The sequence below is a fragment of the Colletotrichum tamarilloi genome (assembly GCF_030869305.1).
Source record: "Colletotrichum tamarilloi strain Tom-12 chromosome Unknown Scaffold_100.1, whole genome shotgun sequence".
NCBI lineage: Eukaryota > Fungi > Ascomycota > Sordariomycetes > Glomerellales > Glomerellaceae > Colletotrichum > Colletotrichum tamarilloi.
The window spans coordinates 1-20,542 of NW_026849483.1; the positions used below are offsets into that span (position 1 = coordinate 1).

Consider the following 20,542-nt stretch of genomic DNA (forward strand, 5'->3'; position numbering starts at 1 on the left):
ATCACTATATTGCGTTGAGCGCGTGCTTGGGATACATTGCGCGTATTGTGTAGTTAAAAAGTGTACTGTATCGTGTGATTTCCCTTGAAAGCGTGATCCCGTTAAGGTCGATCTTTTGTGCCTGTAAAGCCGGAAAAAAAACCACCACATAAGTAATAAAGGGCTACGATTATTTAATTCTATATAGTATTTAAGAATTACTTTTTTATTTATTTATTTTTATAAAGTTAATTAGTACGAATTTTTTATTTTATATAGTATTAAGAAGTCGTTTTTTTTACGTAATAAGATACTTTACTAATTTATAATAATAGAATTTAATTACTAATTAGTATTAGTATTTTTATTATAAAGTAGTTAGTTTAAACTATAGGTTAACGAAGAGATTAATTAAATTATATAAATTTCTATATAGGTATAAAAAGGAGGCTCTAATTATAAGTTGGGCTAGTTATAATAATTGTAAATAGGGCCCCTAATTGGCCCCTGCGCAGTTGGCTGTATGCTGCGGTTGAATTAGACTTCTAATCCGACAGTTATATCACATATCTCAACGTAAACCCCGCGAAAGCAATTACTATAACAGCCTCTCAGCTCCCGCCACTTTGCCATCCCAACGCCGTCGGGGTATATCCGTAGGTGACGACTCTTGCCTAGCTCATTGGTTCATCTGATGCGGATGTTGATACTGGGGTTCAGAGTCGTCGACTCGTGGGATTGCAAGGTAAATGTGTGGCATGGGCCTGTCAAGTTTCGTGATAACTTGGACCGACCAGGGGATCCTGGACGCTCCACGACGGCAGCGCGGTTTCCAAGGTCGATGCTCGCCTGATGGCGGATACATGCCGGCGGGAGCCCTCTACGAGACCGAGTCAAGTCATGCCGAACATCAAGATGAAATACATTCTAGTCACATCCTACTTTTCACCCATCCGCGCTTGTAAATGGACCACATCTAGGATATCTGTTGGCCAGATTACGTCTCGGTCGCTACGACTTCTTGCCTCCTTCTGACAGGCTCCATACGGACATTGATACAACCGAGAGCCTGCACGATATGAGGGGCAAAGGTAATCTCTATACGAACTCGTTTTCGGAGCAGCGTTTTATGCTAAATATCTAACGGCTGCGTATTCCAAGAAAACGCGACTCTAAATCTCCACTGATTAATAGCATACATGGCCTGATGACCATAAGGAGTGCTCCGGCACCCAGGACTATGCACGACTGAAGGTCGGGGTTGGAGGAGATAAGCCAAACTGCCCGCTCGAAGCCCCTCGTTATAGGGATGTTTCGAAACAGGTGCATCCTGTTGCTGATCAATACATGGACTTAATTACAATTGCTTATACGACGGCTATAGAATCCTGCGTACACTATCTCATTGACTAAGCACCTTGGCACGACCATTGGAGGCTTGCCTTGCCGCGAGCTTGCCGCTCAGATCGCAATAATGCAATCTTGTCATTCTAAGTGAGGAAGACTCCACAAATCGAAGCTTTGGTATCTATCATATCGGCACGATAAACCGGGCCCGGCACTCGGTCAAAGTATAATAAATTGACCTGGACTGTCGACGAGTCATGGCACACTCCACGATTACCCCAGAAGCCAAGATGAGCATCGACGTCGGCCTGCCAAGAAGGAAAGCAAGCTCAAACACCTTCGGGCATATCCGCTCTCATTCCCAATGCTTCGGCCGTGGGGTTACGCTAACAGTGGAACATATCAACCGAAAGTTCAAGCCTTGCTTAATTGGAAAAGATAAGTACAATTGGACCGCGTACGATTCGTTTCCTTGATAGGGACTTACCATCTGACTCGTGATGCGGGCGTAAAGCGATCCGACGAGTACCGCTATGCGTCATATCGTCGAACAATCGCCCCCCTTTGGGGTCTTTTGGGGTTGCCATGCCGTCTTTTCCACATCCCGATTTCCTCCTTGTATGAACCCTCGTGCTCTCTCGTGGGAGACTCGCCCTGCCCTGTTGCTCTTTTGATCCAATTGTTTCCTCAACAACCCCTCGCCAGCAATAATACGACCAGCGGGGTCTCACGACCACAACTGACCAAGGTGGTAAAAATGGCGCTTCTGGGACTTCTAGCTCTCGCAGTAGGTATGGTCATGAGACTGGCAGAGACAGACTACTGATTCAGGGCACCTTGCAGGCATTCTTGGGAGTAGTGGCAAAGAGCGTTTACAATGCCTTCCTACACCCACTCAGCCGCTACCCCGGTCCGAAGCTCGCCGGTGTGACGAGGGCGTATTATCTGTTCTTTGACGTTCGCGGGGTAAGCCACTGGAAGGTCAAAGAGTGGCACGAGAAGTACGGAGAAGTGATTCGTATCGCCCCCGGCGAGCTGTCTTACACTTCTGGTCAGGCTTGGCAAACGATATATGGTACGTTCAGAAGGATCAGCATCATCTTGGCGCTCAGTCATTTTAACGCAACGCCTACTTAGGCTTCCCCAATAAGGAGGGCACAGGTAACTTTGAGAAAGATGCTCAGTGGTGGAACAAGAATGTCAACGGCGTCGAGAATATTCTCACAGCCGACGATGCCGGCCACAAGCGTATGCGCAGGCTCCAGAATCCTGCCTTTTCGGACAAGGCCCTCAAGGCTCAAGAGTCCGTCATCACCGGCTATGTCAAGCTTCTCATCCATAAGCTCCACGGGCAGGCGTCCAGTGGGAGCGCAGAGTCCGCGGCTGTCGTGGACATGAACTCCTGGTACAACTTTACCACCTTTGACATTATTGGTGACTTAGCCTTTGGCGAGCCATTCTATTGTCTGCGCGATGCTAAGTGGCACTGGTGGCTGCATGCTGTCTTTGATATCTTCCAGGCTGGGACCTACCTTCGTGCTGCTCGTCGATTCCCGTCACCGCTGTCTGAGATGCTTCTGCTTCTCATTCCCCGCCGCCTCATCAAGACGAGAGTGGCCCAGTTCCAGTTTGGTGTTGAGCGTGTGAACCGCCGTCTTGAGCAAGAGACTGATCGTCCCGACTTCAGTAGGCTCACATCTGCTAACTTCAATCAAGGCAGGTTGCTAACGGGATCCATAGTGTACTACATCTTGCAAGGGAGCGATGATAAGGGCATGTCAACCGAGGAGATCTATGCCGCTGCCCAGGTCCTTATCGTCGCCGGCAGTGAGACTACAGCGACAGGTCTGACCGCAGCCACCTATCTCCTCTGCGAGAACCCGCAAACACTGGCCAAACTCACTTCAGAGATCCGTAACACTTTTGAGAACGAAGACGACATTACCATCCAGAGCACAGCTGGACTGAGCTACCTCAACGCTGCCATCGAAGAGGCCCTTCGACTGGGACCTCCCGGCCCTGGAACATTTCCTCGCGTGGTCCCTGATGGCGGAAGAATGGTCTGTGGACAGTTCGTCCCTGCCGGGTACTCAGTCGGCGTTCACCACCTGGCCATCAACCGATCGCCGATTCACTTCAGTAAGCACGATGAGTTTCATCCCGAGAGATGGCTCGGGGACCAGAAGTTTGAGTCGGACCAGAAGTTAGCAGCCCAGCCATTCTCATTCGGGCCAAGGAACTGTATTGGAAAGAAGTAGGTCTCAGACCCCTCCTTTGAGTGAATGTGACTGACCAACTTCATAGTCTGGCTTATGCCGAGATCCGGACAATCATTGCCCGCGTTGTGTGGAACTTTGACATGAAGTTACACGCTGATAGTGCAGGCTGGTTAGGGAGGCAAAAGATGTTTACTACCTGGCACAAGACAGAGATGAAGGTGTATCTTTCCGCACGGGCAAAGTCACCATAAATGGGCATAGGCATGACTCCTTCTGAGAAAAACTTTCTGTGATCTTTTATTAGCAAGGACCTAGTCACTATGCCTGCCATGATGAACCTGAGCCAGATGTCAATACGGCGTGAAGATTGGTCTGGGGGTTTTTCAGTATGGTCGTTCAATGTTACAAGGGAATGAAGCGTGTACATATTACTTGAGAACCCTAAATCACATACCTTTACATTCTGCAAGCAATATCTCATCTGTGTCTTCACTCGCTGCTAGCACCAAGTTTCCATGAGCGAGCACGGCATTGTCATGCAGAGGCACATTGGCCTGGGCCCCCTAGGGCCTGGACGGTGTCGTTGTATCGAAGTAGTGCATTATAATTTGGGTGGAGAACTGCAGCAGAGATAGAATCATGTAATCCCGCTTCTCCTGGTCTTCCAGGCAGAGCTGACGAATACTCAGGCTGCTTCACTCCTTGTTGGAAACACGTGGGCGGGACCCTCACAGATCGTGCCGAAGCCAGCATGATCCCGCCCCATGAGCTTGCTCCGTACTACATGTAGCTTATACAGTGGTCCTTTGTTACCATAATTCAAGAGAAATTCAGCATGGGTCTTTGATAGGTGGGGATGTGCAGCTGCTAAAGTAAGACTTCGTGGGGTTGGCAGCATTTAAGTTTAGATGTAGCATGTCACAATTGAGCACAGGACGAAGATAGCTGTCATCCGGCCTCGATCCACGCCTCAAACTGGGCGAAGAAAGCTGATTCTTGGATACTAATCCCCATCACTCGCCTCACGGACCTTTATTCATGACGGGCTCAAGTTGGGCCTGATATCGAAATTACAGGGGCTTCTGTCATCTCCTTTGGCCACGCCAATAGCTCCCCCCAATACGACCCAAGATGAGCTGCAATGGACCTTACGAGGTTCTGTCCCGCGGCCCCGAACGCCCAGCAGTCTCTCGCCTTATGCATCAACACGCCCCAATATGCCAGCACCACCAACGCCTCGGGCCGTCTTTGGTCGAGCAGGCTGACGTACTCGGCTGGAACCCGGATTGACCACTCCTGTACAGTGCTGTACCGCCGACCTGCAGGTATGTCTGTGTTGCGATGAATGTCGAACATGAGCTGCAGGTGCTCGACTGCTTCCTGGCACGCCGCCTTGGATGCATCGTTGAGGTCGCTCGATTCAAAGAGGCGCAACAGATGTCTACATTCGTTGCCTGTCTCGTACCGTTCTCTTCTGATGATCATGTTCTGCACGAAGCGGCTCCCTGCACCTAGATGGGTATCAAAGTGAGACCGGAGCCTGTCCCACGAGCCCCCTACGACGCTCCGAACGACCCGATGGAGGCCCATGCAGTGGACTAGCTTATCCAGAGTGACTGGAAGATCAGCGGGTATCGAGAACGTGTCGAAGAGAACGTGTTGACCGAGCCAGGTGGAAAACAGGAATACTGTAAGGAAGTCTTCATCAGACAGATCGCCGTCAGCCACCGTAAAACGTGAAAGGCTTCTCGTCTGTAGTCGTGTTGCTTCGCTGCGGTAGAAAGCCTGATCTTCTCCCGGCAAAGTGCTCTTGTGTGCTGCAGCTATAGCTAGAAGCTCGTCCATCAGAAATGACACCCGGAAGGCTTGCTTCAGTGACATTTGCTGGTACTTTTGTCGCGTGAGAGTATCGCCGAACCCTTGGTTGTAGCCCAAGTTATGCTCGAAATGGTATAGCAACTCCATGTGCCGGAGATCGTATGGCTCTGTCGGCACATGGCTGTTGCGGCAAGTCGCTTGCTCCGGGGTGATGGGCACCGCCGGGCTTGCTGTTGATGACCCTATTGATGTTGCTGGGCTCGGACATTGGTACGAGAACGTGGACGATGATGGTACTGCCGCCTCAGTGTCGAGGTATGAGCATCTCCTGAGAGCAGTCGTGCAGTTGACGCATGCCGGCCGGGACTCGTCGCATTTTACATGACGTTGCTTACACTCTTTGCACCCAAATCTTGACTTTCGATGAGGTGTCCGCTGGCGCATTTTGCCAAGAGCTTCCGGTGACAGGCGGGCGAAGTGGCGTAATCAAAACTGCCAATGTTCCTCGAGGAGTTTTCACTCCCAAGTTTCGGGCGAATGTGAAGCAAAAGCAGCCCGTCTGATGCGAATACACTGAGATGGAATGGCTTCAAGAAGCAAGAACGAAATCAAGCCACCGAATGAATTATTACCGGAAACATGATCGGGAAGGGCAGAAAGACTCCTTTAAAGTCTCGGTCCAATCTCAAGCCCCGCTAACAAGCATATCCCTGGACCACGCACTGTGCGACCGAAGACGCCTTTTCAGCTCGCTCGACTTCATGGAGTGAGTGGGAGTGTATGATTCTGACGAGATTGCGATTACTAGAGAACGTTGATGTCGCGAAAAGAAGTTCAAGATGATCAGAGATTTTATACTCAGCTGTCCTGCGTCAAATATCTGAAGAAACCGTGAAGGCATAATCATCCGTACAGAATTCGAAATACGCGTACATCGTGAGCTGCTAGCGAGATCTCGTAATGTCCGTTTGTCCAAAGGTGGTTTCGTTGGACGGTTCGTCTGATGATTGGTCGAACTCAAAGTGACAACCCATGAAGAGAAGATGCAAGCAAGCCGACGTGGTTCGTGTAATTAGCTATAAATATGAAACATTCTACGTATGCCTCGAAGATTCAGGCATCACTTCAGCAGAACAATGAAATATCTTCATTTGTAACGCCATCCACAGTCCGGATGTATCAGATCGTCACTGGGTGACACGCCTCGAAGAAGCTCAGCGCCTGCCTTAGCGTCCGTCGTATTTATCCCTGCGCGTACTGTAAAGTGAGCGATTGGACAGTCGATGGCAGTCCAAACCCGAACCAATTAGAGCCTTCTGAGTACGGACTGGTCCACAATGTCGGTGGGCACCAGTGTCCTCAATATTCTGATTCACGGACATCTATGGTGTTATTGCCCTCTGTCTCCCATTATGAACCCGAGTTGAATGCTGGCAGATTGTCTTATTCTCCTTCTATCTCTTCAACTCAGAAACTTTTCGGTCCAAGCATTTCCTCTGGTATGACAAAGACTTCTCAACGGGAAAAAGATTTGTCTTCAAATAGAGTAGCCTTTCGCCCACACCTACGGAAACCACCACCGCGACATCAAAAACAACGTCACTAAACAATCTTGAAGTCCAGCCCACGATTACGACAAAAGAATGGACGATCTGGGAATCGAACCCAGGACCTACCGCATGCTAAGCGGTCATTATACCACTAAACCAATCGCCCAGGAGGATGATCTAGCCCGGACTTGAACCGGAGACCTTCAGTGAACAGTGAGATTATCGTGAGAGAGTCTCAACTTGTTAGACTGACGTGATAACCAACTACACCACCAGACCATTTGAATTGTTGAAGGCGCGAGCGAGAGATTGCCCTAGTGTGGGTGGAATCGTGCCGCGTTGAGCCCTGGTGGAGTTGACAGCTCAACTCGCAGGCGGGAGCTCCGCACGGAAGACCCCCGAGTCCACAGATACCGGCCCGGCATTCAAATGATACCAAGCCCGAACCGAACGAGCCGGCTAATAAGGGACTCTGCTCTATAATGGTAGACAGACAAGAGGTCCTTTCCCCTTTCTTGTCCCAGTGTTTCCTCTTAAACTTGTCGCCAAGGCCTGGAGACAAAATAAGTAACTGAAGTGCCGCGCCAGTCGGGACCAGCTGGCAATACTTTGCAGCTTGATTATCTAAGCAAATGCCAAGGGGTCGCTCTTCGGTGTTTCGCGCTCTCAGCCCGCCGGCCCATCACGTAACTTTCAGAAGTGAACCACCGAATCTCACCAGTTCATCTCACATCTCACTCTCATCTCACGTCCCCAATGTCCAGCGCTCAAGCAAACGAGACGACTTCGCTCTTGCCATCACGAAATACCCATCCCGATACCACCGCCGAGGAAACAGAAACAATGAGCAGCCAGGCCTTTTGGAGAGTCGGTGCCATCTTCGGCGCCACCGCCGTCGGTCTCGGAGCCTTCGGAGCCCACGGCCTGAAGAACCGCATCTCTGATCCCGCAAAGATTGCCAGCTGGTCCACCGCCGCTCACTATCAAGTGAGTTGCTCTCATCTTGTTTCACTTATCATCATCATTGAGATCAGTAGCTGACCCTAAGACAATCATTAGCTCGTCCATTCCGTTGCCATTCTCATCGCTCGATCCAACCCCCTCGCCGCCGGTCTTTTCACCGCCGGCGCGACCATGTTCAGCGGTAGCATCTACGCCCTTATCCTCAACCCTGATCTCAAGTTCCTCGGTCCCGTCACTCCAATTGGTGGCCTTGCTCTGATTGCTGGCTGGCTCGCCTTGGCTTTCACCAAGGGTCGCGTTCGTTTCTAAGCCTAAGCGCTTCCACTGAGATAAAGTCCATTGTCGTGCACTCAGTCTCCGACCCAGAGGAATGCAATTGACTCCATTCTTGTAATACTACCTGTACCATAGACACCTGAGTTGCTGCGCGCACCTTCGAATGCACATCCACTCCTACTGAGACAGGCTGTTCCTATTTGACTCATCATTCATGTCTTTACCCAAACCATGACTGTGATGGGCTCACGTGCCTTACGCGGGTACCTTCACGTCAGCTTCAACCCCTTCTCGTACGGACTTTTCAATCGAATATTAACAGGGGCAAGGGCCGTCAGTCGTTCATGCGTAGTTGCCGGGCGCCCTAACATGGAAGGGGTTGCTGTCAGCTTACCACAACCCCTGAGACTAAGAGCCGCCGGGGTAACACGGTCAGCCCTACGTGATATCGAATACAGGCTGCGCACCATCTTGTGTGAGGAAGAACTTCCGTTCAGCTTTCGCTAAACGTCTGACTAAGTTGAATTGGATAAATCGTACTCAAAGCAGCTTCACGGGGTTCATTCTTGGCATGGTTGCCTTTCTACATCGAGCATATTCGGTGATGACCCCTGCCCAGATGACGACGTTTGAGCCTGGGGAATTGGCTATTCATACTCAGGTGACATTTTCCGCCACCAAAATGACAAGTCGGGGATGATGGGGTCGAGAAAGGGGTCAGATATGTCCCATTCGGTTCTAAAAGGTACTCCTCTTCGCCTAGGAAAGAATGAGCATCTGACAAATCGTCTCTCGATCAATCGCGGCAAAGATCTATAAAGAGGCCCACAAAGGCAGATACCTGACCGAGCAATTACTGAGCTTTCTCTCATACCATTTCCAATTCCTCAAAAACAATAATCATGACCAATCATCAAACCTCACGCCCCAAGACCATGCGCGCCGTGGTCTGGGAAGGCAAACCCTATGAGATGGCTGTCAAAGCAGATATCCCACTCCCGCGTCTCGAGGAGCCAGAAGACGCCATCGTCCGCATTACCACATCTGCTATCTGCGGCACTGACCTTCACATCTACCATGGCATCATGTCCAGCGCCGAAGTGCCCTACCCCGTAGGCCACGAGGCTATGGGAATTGTCGAGGAAGTAGGGGATGCCGTCGACAATCTGCAAGTCGGTGATCGCGTTGTCGTCTTTGGCCTTCCCGAAGACGGTGTCATCGACACTGACAACCAGATCTTTCCTCAGCTTGGTGGATTCGGTCTTGGCAAAGACTTTGGCGACCTAGGTGGTCTCCAAGGTGGGTATCTGCGCCACTAATTACTACAAAAATATAGAATGAAACTAACTTTAATTCCAGCCGAGTACGTCCGCGTGCCCTTCGCTGACAGCTCCCTCATCAAGATTCCTAAAAAGCTCTCCGACAAGGAGTGGCTCTTCCTCAGCGACATCTTCCCCACCGCATGGGAAGGGCTGAACTGGTCGGGCTTCCAGCCAGGCGACTCCGTGGCTGTCTTTGGTGGCGGTCCCGTCGGCCTGCTCTGCGCCTATAGCGCCATCATTCGCGGTGCTAGCCTAGTCTACGTCGTGGACCACATTCCACAGCGCCTAGCCAAAGCCGCCAGCATCGGTGCCGTTCCCATCAACTTTACCAAGGGCGGTGCCTCGGCCTCGGAGCAGATATTGGCTCTCCGTCCCGGCGGCGTGAACCGTAGTGTCGACTGCTGCGGGCAGGAGTGCGTCAATGCCGAGCTGAAGCCGCAGCAAGATTACATCCTACGTGAAGCCATCGCCGTCACCTCTGTTGGCGGCGGGATCGGGATACCTGGCGTCTACTGGGCCCAGGAGAAGAGCGTGGGCGCGCCCAATGCAGATAAGATGAAGAAGAACCTCAGTCTACCAATTAGTGACTTTTGGATCAAGGCGCTGACGATGAAGAGCGGTATTGTTCAGGGGCAGCCGACGTTTGCTGCGCTGGTGAAGCTGGTTGAGAGCGGACAGGCTAGACCTGGTTTCATTGCTACGGCAGAGTACGACCTCGATGACGCTCCCAAGGCGTATAAGAGGTTTGATAAGAAGCTCGAAGTCAAAGTTTTGTTCCGTGGCGCTGGCAAGGAGGGGAGGGACGACTATGAATGGGATGAGGATGCGGAGTTGAAGAATCAAGGGGGCACTGAAATGCGGTAAGCTTCATACCTGCACTATGTTGAAACATGATACTCACTAAATGACAGGTCATCTGGAAGAGCCAAGAGAGCAAGATTGCACTAGGATAAGCTCTTCTCTGGCGATATAAGCTTATGGAAACCAGAGCCTTTTACGTAAATAATGGGTGCCATTACCAATGCACTACAACAGGGGAGACTAGATAGTACATAATAATGGTACATCAACCTGAAATTCAATTTCACTCATACCTCTTTGCTGACTCTTCGACTTACTCTGTATTATCCATTCCATAAACTTTTACACTGTTCATACAACTCGAGACTGGAGTATTTACATTGTCAGCCAGACTCGCACGCAAATGTCCGTCTTGCACCGACTTCCAACAGAACTCCTGTTCGAAATAATGGATCTCTTGTCTCCAGATGATCTTTACTTCTTTCAACAGTCTTCGGCAATCTTTGTGCACGCCTTTTCCCACCGAACCTTTGCTAGGTATCATATTAAGGACTCACCTGCAGAGCCCGAAAGCAAGGACGTCGGAAAGTCCCTCATATCACGATTGATGACTGTCTTGATGGCCTGCCTACTGTTCTTGCGCCTGGCAGATTCAAAGAAACAGGCGGCCTCTATTAAAGGACAAATTCAACAAAAGAGACAGATGCTGATGAGATTCGACGTTCGGCAGCTCTCGTACTCAGACAGAAAAGATTTTAGAGAGCGTGTCCAAAGGGGGGTTCTCTGCAAAGACTGCGCTTTGCGTGCGCTGAGAAGAAGATACAAAGGCTTATTAATCTGTATCGACGCCTTGTTCTGCGTATACTGCAGAACGAAGCACTTGAGATCTTGGTTCTCGGATGGAATGTCGACTCCAGAAACCCAGTTATGCATCCCACGGGAAGGGAAGCTAATTATCTGCCCACACTATCACCAGTCACTCAAAAAGATGTACAGGGACACACTTACAACAAGATTGGACTCCGATGATTATTACATTCAATTATTTGAATGCCAGCTATGCGCCCCGGTGTTCAAGCTTGGTGGCGGAATGGCCCCTGGCATTTATATGTCCCGTGGGACTTGGGTGCACGGTATTAGCAACCCCTATTGATAGCACGATGGAAACTTCCCATCTGCAAGATCGGTCGAGGGGAGGTGCTCACCAAAGAGCGTCTTCAGCAATCTCTTCGGGGGCTACAGCCGCTCAGTCATTTTCTATGCCCTCACCTGGCTTTTGGCGATACCTTTCTCATGCGGGCCTTCGAACAGGGATACTGTATCTGCTTTCAAAACCTCTTCGACAGGGGCAAGATTTGGCACTGGCACAGTCCCGAAGTCTTAGAACTTTGCAGGTGCTGCGCGTGTCGTGATCGTTCCAGCCCCGATTTGATGGGCAGATTCATGGCCGGCGACAATGCATGTCGACATCTCGTCAGGTGCCCACGCTGCCCAACTGTTTATGAGTTAATTCTGGATGGGCGTCAGATCTTGCTTGAAAAGGAACAATCCGCTTTGCATCTTTCCCTATTTCCTAACAGCGAGGGTAATTTCAGAGTTCGACCAAAGTTCGGCCAGCTGAGTGTAAAGAGTTGGATCAGGTGTCTTGACACTATGAAATTCCGTGGCAATGAAGCCTCAAGGTTTCAGTTGTTTTGTATACGGGAAGGGTGTTCTAATGCTGAGCCTGAGATTTTGAGATGGGACAGTTTAGTTTGGGAAAGTCTCACCCCACCAATTATAGGAGACAATTGGGTATACTAGGAATGATTTACTTCATTTCATATCATCGCGCAACTTCAATGCTCGCCTATAAAGCAATCTTAGCTACATGTGTACCGCACACGTCTCACCATTCAACTGAAAGCAGGCTTCTGATCAGCACCCTTAACATCGACCAAGTACGAGACCCGATCCTTGCAGTAGAACTCAACAGCGGGCTTCCCTTCCAGGCTCGCCTTTCCCTCATCGAGACCACCGGCCTTGATGCACGTGACGTCGGCCATCAAGTCCAGCTCGGTATAAAGACTGGACCCGCAGTTGGAGCAGAAGAAGTGCCTGTTGTTCTTGCCCGAGTCGCCAGTGATGTCGTAGAATTTGGGCTCACCTAAATGACCGGGGTTTAGTGCATATTTAGGGAAGAATATTGGGGGAGCCTCTCGTACCTTGGGTGACCTTGAAAGATGTACGAGGAACGACGGCGTTGGAAGTGAAAGCTGAGCCGCTCCACTGTAATTCATTAGCTACATGTATGGACTTGATGAGAGTCCTGATATTGGGGTTTTCATACCTTTTGGCAATCTGTGCAGTGGCACAGGGCGGTGACTTGAGGGTCCTCTGCTTCTTATCAGCGTGGTTCACACGATGTTGCAATCGGGCCAGCCTACCAGTACTCTCGTACTTGATCGCCTTGCACATGCAGCTTCCCTTCAAACCCATTGTGTATAGTGACGTATGTACTGTTCAGTAATCAACGTGTAGAAAAAAAGAGTAAAGGATGTAGTGAAGTTGAGATGTTTGGAATAGGCTGACTTTAACCGTTTGGGATGAGGGGGAATCTACAGTACAGAACGTCCGATCGCCGTTTTTATACGTGTTTGAGACTTTCGGCTAGCCTTAGTGCCGGCAACAAGGAAGCTGAGCTTTCTCCTCTTCCTCCTCCTCTTCTTCCCTGTCTGTCATGATTAGAGCATTGGATAGGATGGAGATGTGCGGGGTTAGTTCGCTGGTTAAGGTAAGCACGGTAAGGTAATAGGCGCCGTGGGGAGATGCATGGACCCTTTTTCTTTCAATGCTGCTCAATTGCTCCATCTATCGGCCTCTTGATTAGATCTCCGCGGGGGCGTTAGGCGAATCAAACCTTAGGTTTTCTCCAGTTTGCCCTGTTTGCTGACAGATCACCGTGGGATGCTAGAATGACGTTGCTGTCAATCCAAGGGCGCAAAGGATCCAAGTATTCATACCGGGTTGGAATTTTTCCCCCATGTCTTTCGGAGTAGAGAATTTATCATAAGAATCTAGCCGGTCGGCAATAAAATCAAATACTAGTCGACAAGTATTTCGAGTATTAACTGCCTTCTGAGAGCTACCATTACTAAGTCTAGAGCCATTATCATAACTAGGTACCCTGCGCTTTCCGACAGGTACTTATTCTGCGCAGAATACGTAAGAAGTAGACAATCATAACAGCAGTAACAGTAGCGGTAGCAAGAGCAGCAGCAAGAACAGCAACAGTAATGATACAGATAGCAGTAACAGGGCTAGTAGAATTGGAGCAATGGAAAGTATTCAGCAACAAACTATCGTGTCACTCACTTGGCTGAACTAGTGACCGATCATCAGTCGTTGGATAATGAAGAATGTGGAAGCTTGGGTTGGGGCGAGGGGCCGGCGCATTGCCAAGAGTTTCCGGTGTTCTCGCTATCAACCCCATCGTCAATGTGCGGAGCGCAAACATCCGCAGTTGTGATAGCGGTGTTTCGAGCGGGTGAGAGATAAGCCAAGAGCAAGGCAAATAACACGAAGTCCAACAGGAATTATTTGAATGATTCATGTTCGTAGTCGATTAATGTAATTAGTAGTGCAATTTGATGCTCCATGTTTGAGACGCAACGAGTTCAAGCTCGATGTCGATGTCGCAGGTTTCCTGACTTCGTCCCTGAAGCACAGCAAATGAGCGACGTCTTCACGTTGCTCAACCCTATTGAAAAGAGCTAGGTCTGTGTTGTTTTCCATTCACCTCAGTCAACTTTGCCTGATGTGTCCGTTTCTGTCTTTTTGGTTGTGTTGAGTCTCTCGGGCTTCCTGGGCTTCCGGGAGGGAGTTCCACCCATCCAAGGTCGTTGTATGTTTCATCGCCAGCAGAGTTCTCGATAAGAGGAATGTCGATGTAGCAACACAAGTCGGGATGAAGGAAATTGTCCTTGTCCCCTTGTGTCTACTCGTCTTCCTCGCGAATGTCCGTCCAAGGAAGGATCCAGTTCGATTCATGCAGAGCAGCACTCTGAGGGAAGCATTCGCTATATCCGTCCCCCTCAAACGGAATAGAATTGTCTCCAGCCTCCGAAGGTTCATATCCGAGCTGGCCCAGCTGTTGCGACAGTTGAAACCCACCAAAGAAATCAAGCTCAGGAATCTCCTACTCAGTCCTCTCGGCCTAGCTGTCAGTTGATTCCGTAGTAGGACGCGAAATATCAATCGGCCCCCATTTCCCTGCCTCAAAGTCCCGCTCTCTTTGAGCCCTTCGCTCCTCGGAATGGGCTTCCGCTCTCTTCCGCGCTGCCACCAACAGGGCCCTGGCTTCTTTCCTGCGAAGTCGTTCCTCGGGAGAAGCTTGGCGTTCCCTTGCCATGTCGTCCAGCATCTTTCTGAGTTCTGCTGGCGGAGTTTCGCGCTGTAGTTTGCGGAGGTAGGCGGTTGCAGTGACCATGCTGATGCCGGACATTTCATTCTCCTTGGCATTGGCGTCGGTGGGAGATGAAGAGTTGTTTGACGACATTATGGTCGTTGAAGCAGATGGTGGATTAATGTGATTCGCGGATGAAGACATGAAGACGGCCTTGGATAGGCAGTCCGTCTCAGAATCAAGACAGAGAAAGAAGATATGTGTGAGTGAGTGGGAGGTGAAAAGATAGACGCCAAATGACGGGTAGTGCAGCCCGTTTTGTAAGACAATGGCAGAGCCGTAGAGGTCGCGATGTCACCGGCTTGAATCCTGCAAGGGTAGCAACCCAAGCTCAGCCCTATGCATCGTCCTAGCGGGGGGGGGGGGGGGGGGGGAAATGTGTGGGTTTTTCCGGCTTCCCCCCGTTTTTTTTGTTTTGCTTTTTTTTTGAGAGGGGGGACGCCCAGGACACAGGCGAGGGGGTCGACCCGCGTCCCGCTTGCGCGGCGGCGGGGGGGGGGGGGGGGGGGGGGGGGGGCTAAATCTTGGGTATTTCCGACGTTCCCCATGTTTTACAGTTTTGCGACTCTTATGCAAGGGGCGATGCCATGAACACAGGGAGAGAGAGTTGTCACTGGCGCCTATTCATACATCAATGGAGATATCATCCGCATCCTTGCAGCTAGCTACCTTACTGTGGAATTGTTGTCATAAGGGTTTCTGGAGTTAAGTTTCGCTGGTTTACCTAACATGCTGTGATGTTGGCTCACCGAGGTACCTCGACGACAACGACTCCGAGCACGTCAAAGTCAAACAAGCTCCCCACTTGTACAGCCTACGTATGCCTCCTTCATCCCGATCTCCTGCAAGATGAGTTTCTCCACAAGAATGAGCACGTCAACGTTCCACATTGGATATCGGAAGCAGGCACGTATCGATTTGTGAAGTGAAATAGAAGGCTCGTCATTATGGATGTAAAATGTATCACCCGTGGTATCTTTTCCGTCCAGTCATTACAAATACAGGCCCCTGGTTCAGAGGGCGTAATTCTCAGTGTGCAAGTAAATCTCCTCGAGCATATCATCGCCCCATATCGCTGCCTGAAGCCGGGCAACAGTGTTCGCCACACCAACACGCATGGCCGGCGGCCCACACACGAATACCGCCGTTCGCCTGCCGAGGATGCCTCTGCCGTCGGCACCGCCCGTCGCCCATTCTTTCAGCATGTATCCCAAGTCCGGCCGGCCATATTCGACGCTCCAGCCGCCATCGATCTGATGGGGCACTGGGAAAGCAAAGCGCATCAGGCTCTTTTGGAACTCTGTAGGCGTCTCCGGGAAGCCGAAGTCAAAGCCTGAAGGTGGGCCAAATGTGCTGGTGGGACGGGTTTGACCTGCGCTCGGGAGGTTGGTCGTCCTCAAGTGAGCCAGCTCTGGAGGCCGTATTGGCACATCCGAGTTTCGCGGGCTTGTCTCGGGGATCTTCCTTGGGGAGGCAGGTGCGTAGTTGAAGTGCGGCACTTCGCCTTCGGTGTTGATGGGAGGGAAGTGGAACTCGCGCTTTTTGGAATCTCTCTCTTCCTCCTCGTCGTATTCGCGGCCCTCGAGCTTACGCAATGACTCTTCCTGGGCAGAGAAGCGATTAGAGGGTGGTGGTCCTGGGGGTGGAGGTGGGTATTGATGTGGTTGTAAATATTTCTGCTGCGGTAAGGCGGTAATTCTATCCTCTTGCTCGGCGCGCAATTCCTGCTCTCGGTCAGGATCGCCTTGTGCTACAGACTGGATAAGAGCGGAATTGCGCTTGGAAGCAATTCCTGCCACAAAGCCATCGAGCTTGTCATGGAACATGTGACTCAAGGCCCTCGGTGCAGGACGGTCGTGGCCAGCCATCATCATGGCACGGTTGCGCACTGCTGAAGTGACGAAAAACTTGCAAGTAACACTCTCTGGGGGCGCAGACTCGCGGCAGATTCTGAGCTCTTCACGGAACCAGTCCATGGCTTCGAGTCTTTTGAGGGCCCATACCACGACCACTTTGCGCGTGATGGCTTTCCCATCACGCATGCGCTTGATCAAGTTGAGTAATTGCGACATCAATGCCGTGATGCCACTCCCACCGGCAATGAGGATACAGGTGTCGAAGGCTGCTAGGTCCCTTCGCATGCCTCCATATGGCCCATCCAAGAAGGCGCGGTATGTGTGGAATGGCCCCCTCTCGATGGCCATGTCGAGGACCTTCCGCGTGAAGCCACCATACGGCTTGAAAACCAGCACGCAATCACGGTACTGCTCGCCATACTCGGAAGGAAAATCCTCGCTACAGAGCGACGAGATAGTAAAAGGGTGATTGTCGAAAAAAGCGACTCCTGGCATGCGAAGGTAAACATATTGGCCAGGCTTCCACCTCATCTGAGTCGGGATCGTAATCTTGATGGCGTTCTCAGCGAGGAGGCTAATGGCCGCTTCGTCTCCGACCATGAAGCTCAGTCGCCATGGTCTTGTCCAGTTGAGGTTTATCAGACGAATGGCATAGCAGAGAACCCAGATGCCGACTGTTGCCCACAGGTAGTCCCAAGAAGCAAGGTAATTCTTGGTGTGCCAGAATAGGAGCCCAACATACACCATGCCAACAGGTACATGTAGCATGACGAAGAGCTCGTATGTGACTCGGCGAATGAAGGGCAGAGATGCGACGCAAAGCCAGACCAGTGGCACAAGACAGGCTATACCAGTACCGTAGATGACGCCGCTGCCGCCGGAGAATAGGCGAGAAAAGACATCCATGCCACCGTCGTCCCATACTGGCTGAACGTAGAATGGAATGGTATGTACAAGCGACAGAAACAGGCAGAGGTAGCCTGCCCACCTGTGGAAGACATTGAGGCGCTCCGGCCCGATGCCAATCAGGATGGACAAGACATTTGCCTTCATGCTGGTCACAATGATCCAAGGTGTCAATGCGACAGCAATCATTCCGGCTCGTATAGCAATGGGTGGCGAACCGAATTGAATGCTCTGCCAGTATAGTGGTTGCTGGAGAAAGCAGTAGAGCGTCACAAAAGCCAAGGCGATGAGACCGCAGGTAACTACGGCGAGGGAGGAGAATGTGAAACGGTGGCTACCCCATACAAAGTCGGGAATCGGCCGGTAAAAGACCCAACGGAAGAGGGCCAAGGTATCGTTAACGAAGCCAACTGAGGAGAAGTGAGCCCTTGGTTTGAATTGCTTCTCGCCAAGCCCTTCGGAATCGGGGAAGAAGTGCTGTGCTTGTCCCGTATGTACGGCGTGTGCGTAGTCGGGATCCGTGTTGTAGAGGTTGGCATAGTATTCCTCCACTTCTTGCTTGTATATGGCTTGGCGAATTTTGTCTTGCCAAAAGTGCCAAGATCGCATAAACAGAACTGTTCCCATGAGGGCCAGCGCGAAGTAAGTCCAGCCCATGCCATATTTCCCAGACTTGGACCAAGGGTCAACTGTTAAGGCTTCGATTAAACCTGGCGGACTGTCGGGTTTGGGCGTGATGGCAATGCGCTTGGCTAGTTGTGCTGCCGTTTTGGTGGCAGCGTCTGCCAGGTCGCGGATACGAGTAGCCATTGCAAGGCGACAGAATTCGAATTATACTGCGCGGTAGAGCGACTGCGCGCGGAATTATACAGTTATGTCGACATACGGTGCAGTCTGAAAGAGTTCAATGGCTGGGGGTCGTCGGGATAGTAAGATACCTGCCCCTCGCTGGTCGGTTGATCGTGTAGCCAGCTGAGAAGAATCGAAAGCGTAATGTGTGCAAGAACCCTTGGTAGCGGGGCCAAGATGAGTAGGTTCAATGCAATGCGATGCTATGCTTTGGCGGAGTAACGAGCGACCGGTAAGAAAACAGACGGGAGCACGGGAAAGCGCGAATTGGGGGCGCCACCAGGGGATATATGGAGGTGAGATCGGAGACGCTCCGAAGTGGAGAGGTCCCAGTGGTTTGACTCTGGGGTGTGGGCGGCGTGATGAGCACACCTCTGTTATCGACAGTCTCGTCACGTTGCCTACAGATTCGGTCGGGAAGCGGGTTCAGTCAAGCGTGGTGACATGTGTAAAGGTAGAGGATAAGTGATAAGACGGCGATTATTCCATGTGGAGGGGGTCGGATGGGCTGCGACCTCGATGGGGTCGTGCAATGAAAAGCCAGATGGGGGATGAAGGGCTTTTCTGGGTCGGATGGGCGAGTGTGAATGGCACGAGGCCCAGCGGCTGACCGTACTTTAATATGGAAGAGGATGTGACGGGCAAAGATGTGGTCGACAACTTTGACAGAAAGGCCGATGGAGGAGGACGAGGGACGGCGGAGACGGTCGAAAAAGGCGGGAGACCCCCGGCATTGCAGCGTGATTCGCAGGATTGGGAAAGGGAAAGCTCCAGTGGGGTTACCTTCCCGTTCGGACCCCGGCCACTACGGGCGGTAATTCGGTGGTTTTGGTTGGCTGGGATATTGGATTGTTCTCCACTATGCTCGTTTGTGTGCCCCTCCTTGCGCTAGTCACACCGCGGTACGTGCCCAGACACCTTCCGTCGACGAGCAGGTACGGGGTACTCGTACCTGCCTACCTACCTACTTGCACCAACGTAGTTACCTCCCTATGTAACAACAGGTCAGGGCAACCACGCCCGTCCCGTCGCCCGCACCTTCCAGGTTCATGTCCAGTCTTTCCCATTGACTTTTGGTTGGTTGGCTGGCAGTTGGGTCTTGCCTGTTGAAGCTTTTCGGCCCAAGCTTCCGCCGCATTCCGTCCAGCACCGACCCTTCGACCCAATTGGACCACTGGACCTGCCCGGGGATGTTTGGCAACTGCACCTCACTCTATCCGTTCTTTTAACCACATGGTAAAACCAAGCTTCCTCTTGATGAACAGCTGTAACAAGATTCTTTGTTCGCTCATCAGCCGGTACCTGACTTCTGTAATGCACCACGTTCCTCCGAGGACGAAAACCTGCGACCTGCAATCGCTTGCTTGGACCACTCCAACGTCGCTGACAGATGACCCGTCGTACTTGTCCAAGAACCCCTCTTCTTTCTCTCTCTCTCCCCCAATGCTACAATTGCAGCATTTGAACATGGCATTCAAATCTTTACCCGAGTCAAGCACACGGTGAATACCTCCTCCTGGCCGCCTCTTTCCAACCAGATCTGGAAGTCCAGATTACCGTGCATCCCAAATAGGCGAAAGCAACAGAATTCGACCCCGCCGCCCAGAACCGCCAACCGCCAATAGCCTGGCTAAAGATGTGACGAATCTCCTTCGATCCCTGGTCCCAATAGATTGGGCTGCCAACAACATGTCCACCTTCTATGGCTGGCTGGCGAATGCCAACATGTCTCCCACCATGTCTCCCACCATTCGAACCTACGATCATACGGACATGGTCAGACACCCTGCTGTCATGCATGGCCTTCCAAGATATTGCTCAAGATGCAGATACCATGCAAGCACATCATTTCTCATCACCAACCGCCAAGAAGCAAACACATGTCGAGATGCGATACCCATTCCTCGTCGTCTACGCCGTCCGAGTTCCAACACTCCTGTCCCAACCGCCTACTGTCCGTCCATGACCCGGCCGCGGAACACAAGCAAACGTCCCAGTCACCAGCCCGGTCTCCCGCCCGTCCCGACCCTCTACCCAGCGTGATCAGATACCGGGCTGACCCTTGCTCTTTCCTGTTGCCCAAACAGTTCGATTGACTGAGGCCGTTTCCGATTCGCCCCGCCAGTTGCTCCTCACACAACTCCACAAGTTGAATGTGAGCTGGAAGAATGCTCGACGACTGCCACTTTCTGTACAGCATTGCCACTAAGAC

The 20,542-nt window shown here is 51.3% G+C and overlaps 7 protein-coding genes across 7 annotated transcripts; 3 read left to right on the forward strand and 4 right to left on the reverse strand.

The window, feature by feature from the left end:
* Positions 1-2,083: 2,083 nt before the first annotated feature.
* CTAM01_13600 (cytochrome P450) lies at positions 2,084-3,796 on the forward strand (the record flags this gene model as incomplete). The annotated part of the gene is made up of 4 exons (XM_060529602.1): positions 2,084-2,113; positions 2,170-2,401; positions 2,464-3,580; positions 3,631-3,796. 4 exons carry the CDS (start codon positions 2,084-2,086, stop codon positions 3,794-3,796), a joined length of 1,545 nt encoding a protein of 514 aa, XP_060375779.1.
* Positions 3,797-4,592: 796 nt separating this feature from the next.
* CTAM01_13601 (Upc2 protein) lies at positions 4,593-5,807 on the reverse strand (the record flags this gene model as incomplete). Its single annotated transcript, XM_060529603.1, has 1 exon — positions 4,593-5,807. The coding sequence occupies one exon, from the start codon at positions 5,805-5,807 to the stop codon at positions 4,593-4,595; it is 1,215 nt and encodes a 404-aa protein (XP_060375780.1).
* A 1,862-nt stretch (positions 5,808-7,669) lies between these two features.
* CTAM01_13602 (uncharacterized protein) lies at positions 7,670-8,185 on the forward strand (the record flags this gene model as incomplete). The annotated part of the gene is made up of 2 exons (XM_060529604.1): positions 7,670-7,900; positions 7,973-8,185. 2 exons carry the CDS (start codon positions 7,670-7,672, stop codon positions 8,183-8,185), a joined length of 444 nt encoding a protein of 147 aa, XP_060375781.1.
* Positions 8,186-9,054: 869 nt separating this feature from the next.
* On the forward strand, positions 9,055-10,422 carry CTAM01_13603 (alcohol dehydrogenase GroES-like domain-containing protein; the record flags this gene model as incomplete). The annotated part of the gene is made up of 3 exons (XM_060529605.1): positions 9,055-9,451; positions 9,512-10,334; positions 10,386-10,422. The coding sequence occupies 3 exons, from the start codon at positions 9,055-9,057 to the stop codon at positions 10,420-10,422; spliced, it is 1,257 nt and encodes a 418-aa protein (XP_060375782.1).
* Positions 10,423-12,170: 1,748 nt separating this feature from the next.
* Positions 12,171-12,753, reverse strand: CTAM01_13604 (glutathione-dependent formaldehyde-activating enzyme; the record flags this gene model as incomplete). Its single annotated transcript, XM_060529606.1, has 2 exons — positions 12,171-12,421; positions 12,480-12,753. 2 exons carry the CDS (start codon positions 12,751-12,753, stop codon positions 12,171-12,173), a joined length of 525 nt encoding a protein of 174 aa, XP_060375783.1.
* A 1,717-nt stretch (positions 12,754-14,470) lies between these two features.
* On the reverse strand, positions 14,471-14,812 carry CTAM01_13605 (uncharacterized protein; the record flags this gene model as incomplete). The annotated part of the gene is made up of 1 exon (XM_060529607.1): positions 14,471-14,812. The coding sequence occupies one exon, from the start codon at positions 14,810-14,812 to the stop codon at positions 14,471-14,473; it is 342 nt and encodes a 113-aa protein (XP_060375784.1).
* A 920-nt stretch (positions 14,813-15,732) lies between these two features.
* On the reverse strand, positions 15,733-18,291 carry CTAM01_13606 (ferric reductase like transmembrane component; the record flags this gene model as incomplete). Its single annotated transcript, XM_060529608.1, has 1 exon — positions 15,733-18,291. The coding sequence occupies one exon, from the start codon at positions 18,289-18,291 to the stop codon at positions 15,733-15,735; it is 2,559 nt and encodes an 852-aa protein (XP_060375785.1).
* Between the last annotated feature and the right edge of the window lie 2,251 nt (positions 18,292-20,542).